This window comes from Panthera uncia (assembly GCF_023721935.1).
Source record: "Panthera uncia isolate 11264 chromosome B2 unlocalized genomic scaffold, Puncia_PCG_1.0 HiC_scaffold_24, whole genome shotgun sequence".
Lineage (NCBI taxonomy): Eukaryota > Metazoa > Chordata > Mammalia > Carnivora > Felidae > Panthera > Panthera uncia.
The window spans coordinates 3,789,026-3,805,507 of record NW_026057580.1 but is presented as its reverse complement, the minus strand read 5'-3'; the positions used below and the strand labels follow the sequence as shown (position 1 = coordinate 3,805,507).

Sequence of the window (16,482 nt, the reverse complement as noted above, 5' to 3'; positions counted from 1 at the left end):
GATGGGAAGTGGAGGTGAGCAACCAGGGGCTGGAAGATATCCCATTGCCCATCACAGATGGGGCTTGCTTGGAAGCTCCATCGGGTAGAGTCAAAATTAGCAGATGCCCGCCAGGTCAGTAAGCCGGGAACGGACACCCTCTCTTTTCTCGCGCCTCCTCTCTAGCCACAGTTGTGGAGGAGGGCTGCAGGGGGCGATGCGGGCAGCACCCAGGTACCCGTGCAGTAGGGTGGGGCGCCAAGTGTGCAGGGCAGATTCTTTGAGAGCAGTCAACTCCAAGGAGCCACTGCAACAATCTTCAGGAGAAAGGTGGCAGTTGTGAAACAGTTCAGAAATCCTCCTCCTCCTTTTAGTGCCCCAGGGACAAAGTTGGAACGACTGCATTACAGAGCAATTGTTCTGCTGTTCATTTGCGTGCTGCCTATATCCTATATGATGAATTATTTGCGGGACGTGGACTTTGGGCGGTTATTTAACCCCTCTGTGCCTCAGTGAGAAATGAGGGTAATACAGGTAACAGTCCGATCCTTGGATCTGGCACACAGTATCTGCTCTGTTAGCTTTTGCCGTTTGCTTGTAGCTCTTACCATGGCTTTTAAAACATGCTTACAAACATGGTCAAAATAATCCCGGCTGCTTGTTGCAGCATCGGGCTCATCAATCTATAGTTTTTGTAATTAGTTTTGTCAGTACGTGGGCTTCAAGGAGTGCCTTTTAATGCCTCTGAAAATTGGTGTTTCTTGCCATGCCTCTGAAAGAACACGTATTTCAGACCAGCTCTTGGAGAGACCTCTGTTCTTAGGCTTGGGGTCTCAAGGCAGGGAATCACTAAGAAAATAAAAGTTTAGAGTCTGTCATCTACCACTATTTTAAGTAGAGGTCAACATTTAGAGGTTTGGTTATCAGAATGGTCTATATCAGTGGTCCTCAACCAAGGGCAGCTTTGTGCCACCCCCCAGCCCCGCCACCGCCCCGAGAGCATTTGACAATGTCTGGAGACATTTTTCATTGCCATGAGTTGGGGATGAGGCTGAGTAGAGGCCAGAGATGCTGCTAACGTTCTGACAGTGTGCAGGACTACTCCCCCAAAATAATCTGGCCCCAAATGTCATTAATATTGGCAGGTTGTTTGTAAACCCCCGTCTATGTTTTTTTCCTCCCTGATCATTTAGTGTAATTGATACACTGTCTTAATTTCCGCGAAAAATGTAGAAAAGCAATGGAAAAACTGAAGGGAATAGTAATATCCACATTATTTGAGTCACTGATTCTGAAAAAAAAAAAAAAGCAAACTGTGTAGTTATGCTTGAAAAATTATCTGCCTGTGAAGAATGACCCTCTAAAGTTACTCAGTATCCTCTCCAACATGTTCCAATTGTATATATTTCTATGGCTTGCTAATTGGCTTATTTATTTTAGATATCTCGTAATGAGAAGGGATGGAAAAGCTGGTTTGATAAAGATGCTCCAGAGGAGGAAATTATCCCTGATGGATATAACGATTCACTGGATACCTGCCGCAAACTTTTACTTATCAGGTGAGCATATGTATTATCAGACTTAGAAGGATCACTCATCAGATTGTCAAATTACAGATGTTACCTCAGTGAGTTTACTTCACTATGTCCCAGTGGGTATTCTAAGAAACGTGTGTGCTTCCATATTGCCGTTTGGGATGGCAATTCCTTAGTTCCTTGATAAGCAAATAAAATGGTGGTGGTGGCAGGGAATGTATTAGTGATAGTGCTTTTAGCAGAAGACACATGAAAAATATGCCTTTATTATTCCCTCTGTTCATCATTTGCCACGAGTGAATCACTTATTGTTGAATTTACTTGATAAAAAAAATAATCCTCACAAAGTTACAAGGCAATTAGTCTACAAGCTGAAATTAAATTTTATTTGAGGAAAAAAACAGGAATTGCCTATTGAAATGTATAAATGTTGTTTTGGCTATTAAAATATGATGTGAAGGAAGAAAATTCTTTCCTTTTCTTTTCTTTTTTTTCTCTTCTTTTCTTTTCTCCTTCCTTTTCCTTCTCACTTTTCATGTTTTCTAAATATCTAGTAGCTCAAAGAAGGCTACTGGAGGAGGCTATGGGAAGGGGTATGTGTGTGTGCGATTTGTGAGCAAGGCAGGAGGGTGGAGGTGGGGAGATGGGGCCACCAAAAGAGCAACAAAAAGATGTAGGATTATGTTGGAGTGGTTTTTGTTTTCCCTAATAATATACACCTGAGCTTGAATTTCTTAGAAAAACTTGTTTCGGGGATATTGTCCACTCTTTGAGAGTAATCAGAATGGTCAGCAGTGGTGACCTCATGATGTACGGAGTATGAAAGGACTACTTTTTTTTTTAAGTTTATTTATTTTGAGAGAGAGAGAGAGAGCACAAGCAGGGGAGGGGCAGAGAGAGAGAGGGAGAGAGAAAATCCCAAGCAGGCTCCATGCTGTCAGCGTGGAGCCCAATGTGGGGCTTGAACACACAAACCATGAGATCATGACCTGAGCCGAAGTCAAGAGGCAGATGCTTAACTGACCGGGCCACCCAGGCACCCCAGGGCTACTTGTTTTTATAGGAATAGATGTGTCTATCTTTTGTCCATCCTTTAAAGAGTGAATCTGTGCCAAACGAGTAGTGTAGTCTACTAGTAAATAAGAATCTGTAGAGCTTGTCTGTGATCCAAAATATCAAATAGTAAATGATATTTCTTTGATGTGTTGCTGTGTATAGAACCTACTACAGTGCAGGCTACACAGATGGTATTAAATAAGTGCTTGCTGATCAACCTACTTTTGGCAACTTTGACACTTTAATTCTCCCCTTGAACACTGCAGAGCTTCACAGTGTGCAGCGGGTTGGCCCCTGTTGTCTTTGGGAGCTGGTGGAGGACACCTCCCCTTGTGTCCGTACTGAGCCCCAGCACCTAAAGTGGGGCCTGATGCGGTGGGCACAAGATGAATATTTATCAAAGAATAGATGTGGTCCTGCCTATTAGTTTGAATAAGGAATTGCTTACCTGAAGCAGATAGCCTCAGTGACCAGGGGTAATCATTGATGTGATTAAAAAAAACATAACTAATTAGGGGCACCGGGGTGGCTCAGTCAGTTGAGCATCAGACTTCTGCTTGGGTTATGATCTCATCGTTCATGAGTTCGAGCCCTGTGTTGGGCTTCCTGCTGTCAGTGCAGAGCCTGCTTCGGATCCCCTGTCCTCTCTCTCTGCCCCACCTCTGCTCACGCATGTGCTCTCTCTTGCAAAAATAAACATTAAAAATAAGCTTTAAAAAAACTAATTAAAGCTTCAGTGTAGTTGGTGTGTCTTCTGAAAATGAGACATTTGGATCAACTGGCTTCTAAGGGTTCTTCTGGGTTAACAACAGACCATGTTTTTACCCGCTCTGGCCTATTTTTTCCCAGTGCCTCGCACCAAAACCACATGATTAAATTTGTATTCATTCAGGGATGGGAAACCTTCCCATCCTTCTTACACAGATCTGCAGATCTGGGAATTAGCTTTTTGTCCTTTTCTAGTTAATTATGTTTTTTAGATGCTTAGAATTAAATAAAATGAAAAATGAACACACTGAATTTTTTCCTATAACTTGTATTCATTTCTAGGTCTTGGTGCCCAGACCGTACCGTTTTTCAAGCAAGAAAGTACATTGCAGATTCTTTGGAGGACAAGTACACAGAACCAGTTATCCTAAACCTGGAGAAAACTTGGGAAGAAAGTGATACCAGGACACCTTTGATATGTTTCCTGTCCATGGGATCTGATCCCACAATTCAAATTGATGCATTGGCCAAGAAACTGAAGCTGGGTATGATCAGACATTTATTCAGTTTAGTAAAACCTCTGTATTTTTGCCTCAAACATTGCCTCTTATAATTTCATAACTGATTCTTATTATATATATTGTATATAATAATTATATAATTATATCTAATTATATATAATATTATATATATTATAATTATATTATTATTATAATATAGTATAATAATGATATAAATATATATATATATATATATATATATATTTTTTTTAAGTAGTAAGCAGATGTCCATACTACATGGATAGCAGACTAGGAAGAATGAACATACAGAACCATTGCCCTGTCTGTATAAAATTCCAGAAAAAACCTTGCTGCCCGTACTAAAGAGTTATTGAAAGAAACTATAACACACAGTAATTTGGGATTTATTCATTCATAGTTTCTTTCAATAACTCTTTAGTACGGGCAGCAAGCTAGATTCAAGAAGCACGGAGACGAACACAAAATAGCTGGGAAAGACAGATACATAAACATGTAATTGTGGCAACTGCTGGAACTGAGGCATAGACACACCTGATTACAAGATCCAGAGCTACTCGGGCTGCAAGGGGTAAAGGGGAGGCATCACAGTGATGGTATTTTGAGTAGGATCTAAAAAGGAGTTGAGATTTTAGTAGGTGGGACAGTGGGAGATACAAGGTAAGTTGCTCCAGGGGGAGGAGGCAGGGCAAGGAATTAGAAACACATAAGTGGTGAGAGCAGTGACTGAGTCAGCACGACCAAAGGACAGGGACCCGGTGTATGGGAAGATCGAGCCATCTTTTTATAGAATAGCTGTTTGTAGGAGGGCTGTTCATCTCCTCATGGTCTGGAAATCTGAATATTGTTGGCATTGCCATTTGGTATCTTTCAGGTTCAGATCTCTGGAACTATCCCTTATTGGGTTAATTCATTTATGTCTTTATAAAGATTATAAAGGTGATTGATTATGCATAACCAAACCTACCCTGTGAAACAAAACTTACATTGAGTTTATTAGTAAGTTAACATAATGTGATATAAAATCAATTTAGTCTTCTCCAAGTATTCACCATGCCATGTGTCCTGCACTAAAAAATTACTGCAAACCATCAGCTTAGGGTATCATGGTCTATGGTCACTCTCTGTTTTCTCATCTTGACTTTTCTCTGTTCACTGTCACCATACCCTTCTATACTCTATATTGATCCATGTTTTAATCGTCACTTTCTTCAGTCTGAACACTGATACTCAATGTAAAGAGCTTCCAGTTGTAATGGCAACTATTCATGGTTAAGTTTTACTAACCACCTTAAAGGTAGGCTGTGTTGCTCTGGTATTTATGGCAACATGCCAGTCATCTTCATTGGTCTAAGAGTGATGCCTCTCTTGCAGCCTTGTAGCTTCCAAATCTTCCTCAGATGTATTCCTTTATGGATATTTGTCCAGTTGCTTTGTCCAGATGCCCCACTTCTCTCTGCTTATGGGTTCCTTTTTCCAGTCTTACTATGCACCAATCTCTATGTGGCAGAACTCTTGGTCTCTGGTGGCTTGTGAGCTTCACTGCTTATATGTTTAGTAAGTTCAGCATTCCCAGGGAAATTCCCCTTACTCTCTTGGCCCCAGGTCCAAATAGCAAGGGAAGAAATTCATTGGTTTTGCTTTGGTCACATGTTCCTTTCTGGGCCAATCAACGAATATTGCTGTGGTGATGGATTCATAGCAGGAAGCACATGTGTGGGGCTAGAATGGGGGCATTTCTTAGAAGGGGATATTGTTCCTAGAAGATGGGCATGTTTCCAACTAGAATTACCATTTCAAATGACCTCAAAATAATGCTGTTGTCTAGGACCAGAGTTTAAAACAGAATTAAGAAATTCAGGGTTTCTTTTGGGAGAAATTATAACCATGACATTAAATAAATTTAGCTGGAACTGTGCTATCACCTTTACTGTTATTACATGTTATCATACTACTTTGCTTGGCAATTTGGTGATTTCCATTTCTTGCCATGACTTAAGTTTTTCCAACAATTGTTCAAGCTTCTGTTGCTTGCTTTGTTAGGATACTAAAACAGAGTACATTTGATTTTGATCCTGAAACTCCAGGTAAAGAGCTTCCACTTGTAATGGCAACTATTCATGGTTAAGTATTACTAACCACCTTAAAGGTAGGCTGTGTTGCTCTGGTATTTATGGCAACTTACCAGTCTTCCAGGACCCAATGAATTTTATACAGAACTCTTTGATGAATAAGTTTTGAGAATGCTAGAAAGTCTCATGCTATTTACTATCCCCCAAATATCTGTGAAAATGAAACTATAATATGTACAGAATAACATAGTAATCTAGTCTCAACTAGAAAGATTTTATTTGGATAACTGGATACTAGACAATCATAGAATACTCAAGGTGAACAGGCTGGAAATCTTGAAATCCAACTACCTTATTTTACAGCTGGGGAAACTAAAGTCTAGAGATTGGGCCATACAGCTGGCTGGGGACACACCCAATTCAGGCCTTATCTCAGGGCTTCCAAATCCCACTGTAGTGGTCTGTTCTTTCATTCCCTTTCACTGCCTTCATTGGATGAATTAACCAGTTACCAGACAGCAACTTGAGGAATGGGACCAAATCAAATACATTTTTTTAAGAAAAGAAAAGCTTCTCACTATGGATATTGTCAGGTGCCTGTCAGACTCTGCAGTGAGAGATTTGGAGCAGACAAATTCCGCCCAGAAACACTGTGGGCCTGGGCAAGAGAGAAGACAGGTGTCTTTAGCATGAGAGCCCTACCAGAGCCTGGATAATGGAGAAAGAGGATGGATGGGTTTGAAGATAGATAGAATCCAAACACAAGTGAAAGAGAACAAGTAAAATACAAACCCACAAATATACTGAAGTAGGAATGAGGAAATGGGCATAAAAACACATACAGATGAAAAAATTTAAATAACAAGAGAACAGTGCATAGGTAAAATTAAAAATATCATTAAAATGGACAAGTTTGTAGAAAAATACAAATTTATAAAATTTTCTCAGAAAGGGCGAAAACCTGAATACACCAATAATCAAGATGAGAAAAATTAGAAGTTTTTACGTTATGACCTGAGCAGAGGCTCTGGGCTTGGTTTTTTTTAGTAAATCTTCTAAAACTTTCACATACTTTATTCCATTTCAGAACATAGGAAAAGATGATACATTTTCCTCTTTATTTTGAGGGAATAGCATTATCCTGATAGAAACAGACAAGATAGTAATAACTTCATAAAAGAAAGAAAACTACAGATTGACGCTGCCTGTCAATGTAAATGTAAAGATCTTAACTGAAATGCAAACAAAAAGAAATCATTGTGTCATTAAAAAAAATAACGTACAAAACAATAGTAATTTTCCTTGACCAAGAAGGAATGCATGGGTGGGTATAAGAAAGATATAGTATTAAGAAATCTCATCACAACAATAAGTAAAAGACTCTTCCTTAGGCTATCATATTATTACCTTGATAGGTGCTGAAAAGCCTTTTTATAAAAATTAAACATTTGTATTCGACTTTTAAGAAGTTGATACATATAACATTTTATTAATATGATAATGAATATGAACTTCAGACATCAACATTTTACTTACTGGTAAACAACTAGACACATTAAAGTCAAGAATAAGATAAAGATGTCTGCTATCACCACTATTATTGAGCACTATTGTGGAAGATATAGCTAATGTATTGTAAGAATCATAAATAAAAGATATAACTATTGGGAAGGAGGGACAAAAATCATCATTACTCTCAGGCAGTGTAATTGTCTAACTAGAAACACAAATGAATCAACTGAAGAACTATTAGGTTTAATGGGACAGTTTGGTAAGGTAACTGATCACAAAATAAATATATTAAAGAAATCAATGGAACAGTCTTGTAAAATAAAATGTAAAAAATCCCATTCACTATAGCAATAAAAATAAAACTGGGGAATAATTTTTAAAATACCTATTAGAAGAAAACTATAAAACTTTCTTAGAGGCATAACAGTAGGATAGAATAAATGGAGAGTCAAACCACATTCCTAGTGTAAAGATTCAATATTGTAAAGATGTCAATAGTTGCTAAATTAATCTATAAATTGAAGGAAAGTCTAATTGAAATTCCAACTATATTTCTTGTTCTAATTGGATAGTAGAAAGATCTTAGATCATCTAGAACAATAAATGGACAAGAATAACCAAGAAAACTTTGAAAAGGAAAAAGAATAATGGGGAATGAGCACCACTAGATTTGGAAACCTTTATCAAATGGCAATAATTTAATCAGTGTGGAACTAGCTCAGAGTAGATAAACAGATCAATAAAGCAAAATGAAAGGCCTCAGATTAGGCTCTAGTATCTATAATAAGCTTAGTCTATGATAAGATTCACATTTCAAATCAATGGAGGAAAAATGGATTAGTCAATAGACATTGTTGGGCTAGCCGGTTAACTTTAGAAAAAAGTAACAATTTTATCTTACTTTAAACTCCAAAGTAAATTCTAGGTTAATTAAGATATAGAAGAAAAAAAAAAAAAAAGAATGTATTGGTACTATTGGGGTAGCTAAGATTTTCTTAATCATAATATCAGAATCTAAAACCAAGGCGGATAGTTTGGAGTGATGAAGTTTTGAAACTTCTGTATGTCAAAGCGCCATTAGCACAAATGAGGATGGACATGTGGGCTGGGAATGACAGCCTTCTATTTTAGCTGGAGACACTGGCAGTCCTTTTTAATGTATATATCACAAATCTTTAAAATATTTGTGCTTTGTCTTGACGATTCTATATGTATGAATTCCTTCCAAGAACATATCAAGAGATACATATCAAAATTTATATACAAAGATGTTTAATCTAGTGCTATTTATAATATTGAAAAATTGAAAATGTCTCACATATAGAAAAGGCTAGAGGTTGAATGAACAAGAATGCATCAACATGATGGAATATTATGGTACCATTAAAAAATTTTCCAATAATATTTAATGACAGTAAAATACTCACAATATGCTGTTAAGAAGTAGAGATTTAGAATAACATCTGTGAGTGTATGTATATATATAATACATACATATATATATATATATAATTTTTAATATAGCTAGGCTTACAATCCCTTATTCAAAATCCTTGGGGCCAGATATACTTCAGAAATCAGAATAGTCCACCTTTTAGAAAGATAATATTTCATATATTATATAATATACTGCAAATAAGAGTATTAATATTCATAGACATAGGAGTAAAGTCTATAAATAGCCTCATATCCAGTCAGGTCAAGTTTTGCCACTAAAATGATTTTCTGCAAAATTTTCAGTTTTCAGGACGTTTTGAATTTTAAAATGAGGGTAAGCGATTGTGTATTGTGCATATTAAAAAGTTTAGAATGAAAATCTAGGGAGGGATATTCACGACTTTCATTTTCTTCTCTATACCTTTCTGTATAGTGCTTTCACTATGAGCATATACTACTTAACTAGATATAAGAAGTTTTAAAAAAAGAAAGCAAAAAAGGGAAAAAGACACAAGCCTAATTTTGGAAAGAAATGGAAAAGCAGTTGAATTCTTATTAAAGTCTCTCAAATACAAACAAACAAAAAGCCCAAACACCAAAGTGTAATTATACTTTATTATCTGCAGCAACACTTCCTACAATACCTTCTGCATCCATCTTTCTTTTGAGAATTCCTCTTATGATGTTGTGGCATCTTTCTTTACCCTTTCTAGAAATTTGGTCTTGTACTGCATCTTATCTCACTGGTCCCTGCCCTTTGGGACCTTTTCTTCTTAAGGGCAAAGCTTCGTCACTTTTCCAATGTCAATCAATCTAGTTGTTCCAGACCATTCAGAAAATTTATGAAATATTTATTGACCTATGTTAAAAATGAAGAAAGTTTGCAAGTCAATAACTTGAACTTCTGCCTTAAGATACCAGGAAAAGAAGAGTAAATTAAACCCAAAGCAAGCAAAAGGAAACAATAAATGTTTCAGTGGAAAGAAATGAAACGGAGCATACAGAAACAACAAAGAATCAACACAGTATCTTCTTCGAAAAGACCAACAAACACCTACTAACAACCACGAGTGAAAAAAACAAATTAGAATGTTGGTGATATATTGAGCCCCACTCCATAAACCCCACCTCCACAAGACTGTGAAATACGCAAAGAGGTTAATTGAAATTATCCTTTTATAAAGATCAGAAAATATTATTTGATGATCATTAACTTGCCCAAAGTCATAAAGAAATAAGTGAACATTTGATGGCAAGGGAAATAAAGAGTGGTACAAGGAAATTCATTCCCAGGACTTAGTAGACAAACCATGGAAGTAAGTCCCAAAGGTTATACAGAAATAGAAGCTTAAATAAGAAAAGGGAAAGTCTCCATAATGGATAATATATGCCATTACCTCACAGCAAAAAGATAAAAAAAAATAAATAAAAAAGAAAGAAAGGAAAGGAAAGGAAGGAAGGAAGGAAGAAAAAGGAAAATACCAATAATTGATAAATCTTCAGTTTGACCAAGAGTAAGGGAGAGAAGACTAAGTTTATTAAATCAGGAATGATAGGGGGAAACATCACTATTGACCTGACAAAAATTTAAAAATATCATAAGAGAATACTATGAACAATTATGCCAACAAATTAGATAGCCCAAATGAAGTGGGCAAATTATTAGCAAGAGACAACTACTGGAAGTGACTCAAGAAGAAACAGAAAACCTGAAGAGAACTATAAGAAGTAAAAATACTGATTTAGTAACCAAAAACTTCCACAAAGAAAATACCAGGGCCAGATGGCTTCACTGGTGATCTCTACCAAACATTTAAAAAATAACACCAATTCTTCACAAACTTTTCCAAAAAATAAAAGAGGAGGGAGCACTTCCCAACTCATTTTATGAGACCACTATTACCAATTCCAGAACAAAGATACCACAAGAAAAGAAAGCCAATATCCCTTATGAATATAGAAGCAAAAATCCCAACAAACTACTTTCAAACAAAATCCAGCACCCTATAAAAAGGATTATGCACGGGGCGCCTGGCTGTCTCCATTGGTTAAGCATCTGACTTCAGCTCAAGTCAAGATCTCATGGTTTGTGAGTTCAAGCCCTACGTCGGGCACCACGCTGGTGGCATGAAGTCTGCTGGGATTCTCTCTCTCGCCCTCTCTCTCTGTCCTTTCCTGGTGTGCTCTCTCTCTCTCTCTCAAAAATACATAAACAAACTTAAACAAAATTAAAACTAAAAAAAGGATTATGTACTATAGCCAGGTGGATTTATCCCAAGAGTGCAAGGTTAATTACATATGAAATTAACCAATATAATATGCCATATGAATAGAATAAGGAACAAAATCCGCATAATTATCTGAATAAGTGCAGAAGGGGCATTGAAAAAAATTCAACACTCTTTCATGATGAAAACAAACGAGAATAAAATGGAATAAAAATTTGTTCAAACTAATAAAGAGCACCTACCAAAAACCCACAGCTAACATCATATTTAATGGTGAAAGGCTGAATGCTTTCCCCCCAAAGATCAGGAGCAAGACCCTCACCACTTCCATTCATCACCGTATTGGAGGTTGTAGACAGGGCAGTCAGACCAGAAGAAGAAGTAAAATGATTTCTATTTGCAGATTACATGATTTTGTATATAGAAAGTCCTAAGAAGTCCACAAAAAAAACAAGCAAGCAAACAAACAAAAACTATTAGAGGTAATAAACAAGGTCAACAAGATTGCAGGATATAAGATCAATTTTTAAAAATTTATTAGTTTCTATACAATAGCCAGAGCCATCCAAAAATGAGATTATACGTGAAATTTCATTTATGGCATCATAAAAAATACTTAGGAATAAATTTAACAAATAATTTCAAGACTTATACATTGAAAAGTGCAAAACATAATTGAAAAAAATTAAAGAAGACCTAAATATATGGGAAGACATCCTGTGTTCATGGGTCAGAAGACTTAATATTGGTAAGATGTCCAAATGGATCCACTCTCCAAATGGATCTACAGATTTAACATAACTCCCATCAAAATCCCAGCTGCCTTTTTTTGTGTAAATTGACAAGCTGATCCTAAAATTCATAGAGAAATACATAGGACACAGAAGGACCAAAACAGTTTTGACAAGGAAGAACAAAGCTGTAGGTCTCATACTTCCTGAATTCAAAACTTACTGTAAAGATACAGTAATTCAAACAAGATGGTGCTGGCATAACAATAGACATATATATCCATGGAATTGAATTGCAGTCCCATAAATAACCCCTAACATATATGCCCAAGTGATTTTCAACAAGGGTTCCAAGCTGTTGGATGAGGGAAAAGATAGTCTTTTCAACAAATGGTGCTGGAAAAACTGATATCTACTTTTAAAAGAATGGAGTTCGACCTTTATATCATACCATATACAAAAAGCAACTCAAAATTGACCAGAGACAAATGTAAGGGCTAAAACTATAAAACTCTTAAAGAAAACAGGAGTAAATCTTTGTGACCTTGGATTAGGCAGTGGTTTTCTAGATATGACGTCAAAAACGTAAGCAATAAAAGAGATAATGAATAAATTGGATTTCCTCAAAATTTGAAACTTTTGTACTTCAAAGGGTGCCGTCAAAGAAAGTGAAAAAGGCAATTTACAAATGAGAGAAAGCATTTATAAATCATAAATCTGACAAGGGTCTGGTATACAGAGCATATAAAGAACCCTTACAATTCAACAATGAAAAGTCTAATACCCAATTTAAAAGTGAGCAAAGAATTTGAATAGATATTTCTCCAAAGAAGATATATAAATGACCAACAAGCACATGAAAATATCGTCAACATCATTAGTCATTAGGGAGATGCAAGTCAGAACTACAATGAGATAACCACCTCACTCCCAATAAGATAGGTTGAAAGAAAAAGATGGGCAATAACAAGTGTGGGTAAGGATGTGGAAAAATTAGAACTTTTATGCATTGCCGATGGGAATGTAAAATGGGGCAACTGTTTTGCAAAACAGTCTGTCAGTTCTTCAAAAAGTTAAACATAAAGTTACAATATGACCCAGTAATTCTACTTCTAAGTATATAATGAAGTGAATTGAATATATGTCCGCACAAAGACTTATACACGAATGTTCATAGCATTCGTGTTCATTATTCATACTAGCCAAAAAGTGGAAACAGCCCAAATGTCCATCAGCTGATGAGTGGGTAAACAAAATGTGGTCCATCCATGCAGTGGACTGCTACTCAGCCATAAAAAGGAATGAAGTTGTGATCCATGCCACAACATGAATGAACCCTGACAACATTATGCTAGTAAAAGGGGACAGAACCAGAAGTCACATATTGTATGATTCCATTTATATTAAATGTCTAGAATAGAGACAGAAAGTAGATTAGTGGTTCCTGGTTGGGAGGGGTCATGGGGAGTGACCACAAATGGGTGTGTGATTTCCCTTGGGGATGATGAGAATGTTCTGGAATTAGATGGAAGTGATAGTTCCACAATGTGATGAGTAAACTAAAAAACATTGAATTATATACTTTGAAAGAGTAAATTATACTTCAGTTTTAAAAGTTTAAGGAAAGAGTTATTGAGCACCTACTGCGTGCCACCCACTGTTCAGGTGCTGGGCTAGCCACCGGGATCTAGCTCCTCCCTTTCCTGGGGCTCACATTCTAGTGTGGGGGTAAAACAGACAATAACCGACAAACAAGTGAGTATATACTATGCTGACAAGAAAAGTACATAACCTGCTAAGAAAGAAGCAGCGTGAGGGACAGAGTGATGGGAGAGGTGTGCTGTTTTACATGGGATGGGACAGGGAAGCCTTGCTAAGAGGGTGAGGAAGATCTGCAGTGTGAAGGAAGTGAGGCAGTGCAGCTCTCAGGGGGACATCTTTCAGGCAGAGGGAATAGCAGTGAAGCTGGAGTGTGCCTGGGGAGCAGGCCATTGCAGCTGGAGGAGAGTGAATGGCTGAGCGGGGGGAGAGTAGTGAGGTAAGGTGTGTGTGTGTGTGTGTGTGTGTGTGTGTGTGTGTGTGTGTGTATTGTGTTCATGTAGTGTGTGTGTTGAGTGTGTGCATGTAGTGTGTGTGTAGAGTGTGTTTGTAGTGTGTTCGTGTGAGTTTGTGAGTGTGTGTAGTGTGTGTTCGTGAGTGTGTATGTAGAATGTGTGTAGAGTGTGTTCATGTAGAGTGTGTAAAGAGTGTGTGTGTAGAGAGTGTGTCGAGTGTGTGTAGACTGTGTAAAGTGTGTGTGTGGAGAGTATATGTGTAGAGTGTGTACGTGTAGTATGTGTGTAGAGTGTGTGTGGAGAGTGTTTAGGTGTGTGTGTGGATAGAGTGTGTGTAGAGTGTGTACATGTAGTGTGTGTGTGTAAAGTGTGTAGGTGTGTGTGTAGAGTATGTGTAGAGGGAGAGTGTGGAGAATGTGTACGTGTAGTGTACATGTAGAGTGTGTAAAGAGTGTGTGTGTGGAGAAGAGATAGTGTGTAGAGTGTGTATGTGGGGTATGTGGAGTGTGTAAAGGGAGAGAGAGAGAGAGTGTGTGTGTGTGTCTGTGTGTGTGTCTGCAGTGGGGGCTATTGTGTATGTTTAGAGGCTGTAGCTAAGAACTTTGCACTGGATTTTGGGTTTTGCTCTGAATGAGATGGGAAGCCATCAGATGGTTCTGAGTAGAGCATGGACATGATCTGATTTAGGGCTAATCCCTCTGCTGGGGGAAGAAGAGCTAGTAGGGAACAAGAGCAGGGGACAGGAGTGCGAGTGAGGTCACTGGTTAAGCTTTTGCAAAAATCCAGGCGAAAGATGATGGAACCTTGGGCCAGGGAATGAAAGTGGAGATGTGGACAAGTGAGCAGATTCTGGGTGTGTTTTGAAGGGATGCCTCTAAGTCTCCTCCTAATCCATTCATGGATCAATATTAGAAAGTCAGGCCACCTAAATGGAAAGCAGCTCTTCCTTTTCAAAGGTGTATTTCAGAAGAGTTGGAAGGAGACAGGAGATAGACTGTGGCTCACACTCAATGTGTTATCACTGTTTGTCCCTATCAAATCTTCCCCCCATTGACCAACTGAACATTTGTGTGTTCTTCAAATGAAGGGCTCAGCATCTCTTTGAATGATCCAGAGGCTCCTCCATTCAAGTCCCACCTCCCTTTTCTTCTCCTTTGGTAGGTTGTGTGGATTCTTCTCGGCTTTCTCTGGGAGCAGTGCCTGGTTCCACCTCAGCCTCTTGCAATTCCTGATTCTTCAAGCGGTGCACTGATATCTACAAAATATCTGTGACAATCCTCTGTCAGGCACCCTTGCAAAGTTTCTCCCTGTGACCCTGAGTTTATGAATAGTCTCTAATGTTGCAATTTACAGAGCCTCACAGAATTTCTGTCCATTAGCCATGCAGTGCTGTTCAAATGATGTGTGTCCTGACAACTTCTCTGGTTCCTGACATACTTCCTCCCACCCCATAAATTTCTCCATCACTTATAACCTCCTCTAGTGGTTCCCAAGTTAGCCTCACTGTTTTCGCTACCACAGTGCCCCACTTCACTGAGGATCCAGGCTCATCTGGGATAGAAGGGCAAAAACATTCCCTGCTTCACAATGTCTCCACTGACATCCTTTTCTGGCCCTGAGATCATGCCCCTAAAACTCAAGGAAATTGGGTCTACAAAAGTTTGCTTGAGAATTAATTTCCAATTCCAGTTTCACAAGCATGATTCAGAGACTTCTTCATTTAGTGAGTTCATGTGGCACGGTGCAAGTGGGTTCTCTGCCTGGGACCTCAAATGCACTAGAGTCTAAATAGCGGATTCTCCCCCGAATTGTAGTCATACTTCTGATGTTGGAGTGGCCTCCACTTTCTCTTCATGCTTAGTTCCAAGGTGGTGATCTAATCTAAGGAGCAGTTACCCCTGAATACAGTCTTCCTGGGGCTGAGTTGCCTTGAGTTCTATCTCGGAAAATAGACAATCATGCAAACAAACCCAAAATGGACAGAAAGCACTGCAACCCTGACATCTTAAAAGAATAAAAACCCAATTAAATTTTCACTGAAGCATCTGTTAAAACACCAAAGAAAGATTCTAATAAAAATATACAGCAAAACTCAAAAATCCTCTTTCCCTCTAAATACCTGTGATCACCTCATTTCCAAAATCCCCAAACTCTCTAAAAACCCAACCTCGTGTCCTTTGTATGTCTTTGCCCTCAGCTTTCCAGACAGTGCCTCCAGTTTCTGTCCCACTCATTTCTGTCATCAACACAACCAAAGGCCACACCTGTTTGAGTAACAAGGGCCCTTGTTAGAAGCCATGGCGGGAGGGAGGCCATGACCATTGAGGAATTATTTTTTTTGTCCCAATCCTGTTACAAAATTTACATCTTATCACAGTGGTCCTTCTCCTATGTTACAGAATGCAGAACTATCTCAATGGGGCAAGGACAAGAGGTACATGCTCGAAAGCTGATTCAGGTGTCCATGCAGCAGGTAGGTGACAAGGACAACTACTCCTAGTGCATCATTCTTGCTATTAGTCCTCTGGACATCAGGTCTACCTGGGACTGCCACAGTGATGGCTTAAGCATTGTGCCTGTGGTGCTCCATCATCATTTTCCTTTTTTTTTTTTTTATTGTATTTTTATCAA

General features: G+C 38.2%; 1 protein-coding gene across 1 annotated transcript in view; it reads left to right on the top strand.

The window, feature by feature from the left end:
* Positions 1-16,482, top strand: part of DNAH8 (dynein axonemal heavy chain 8) — a 324,054-nt gene that overhangs the window by 242,504 nt on the left and 65,068 nt on the right. Inside the window, exons 80-82 of the mRNA XM_049652745.1 lie at positions 1,420-1,538; positions 3,621-3,823; positions 16,251-16,324. Coding sequence (XP_049508702.1) covers positions 1,420-1,538; positions 3,621-3,823; positions 16,251-16,324 — 396 coding nt within the window. The remainder of the gene's footprint in view (positions 1-1,419; positions 1,539-3,620; positions 3,824-16,250; positions 16,325-16,482) is intronic.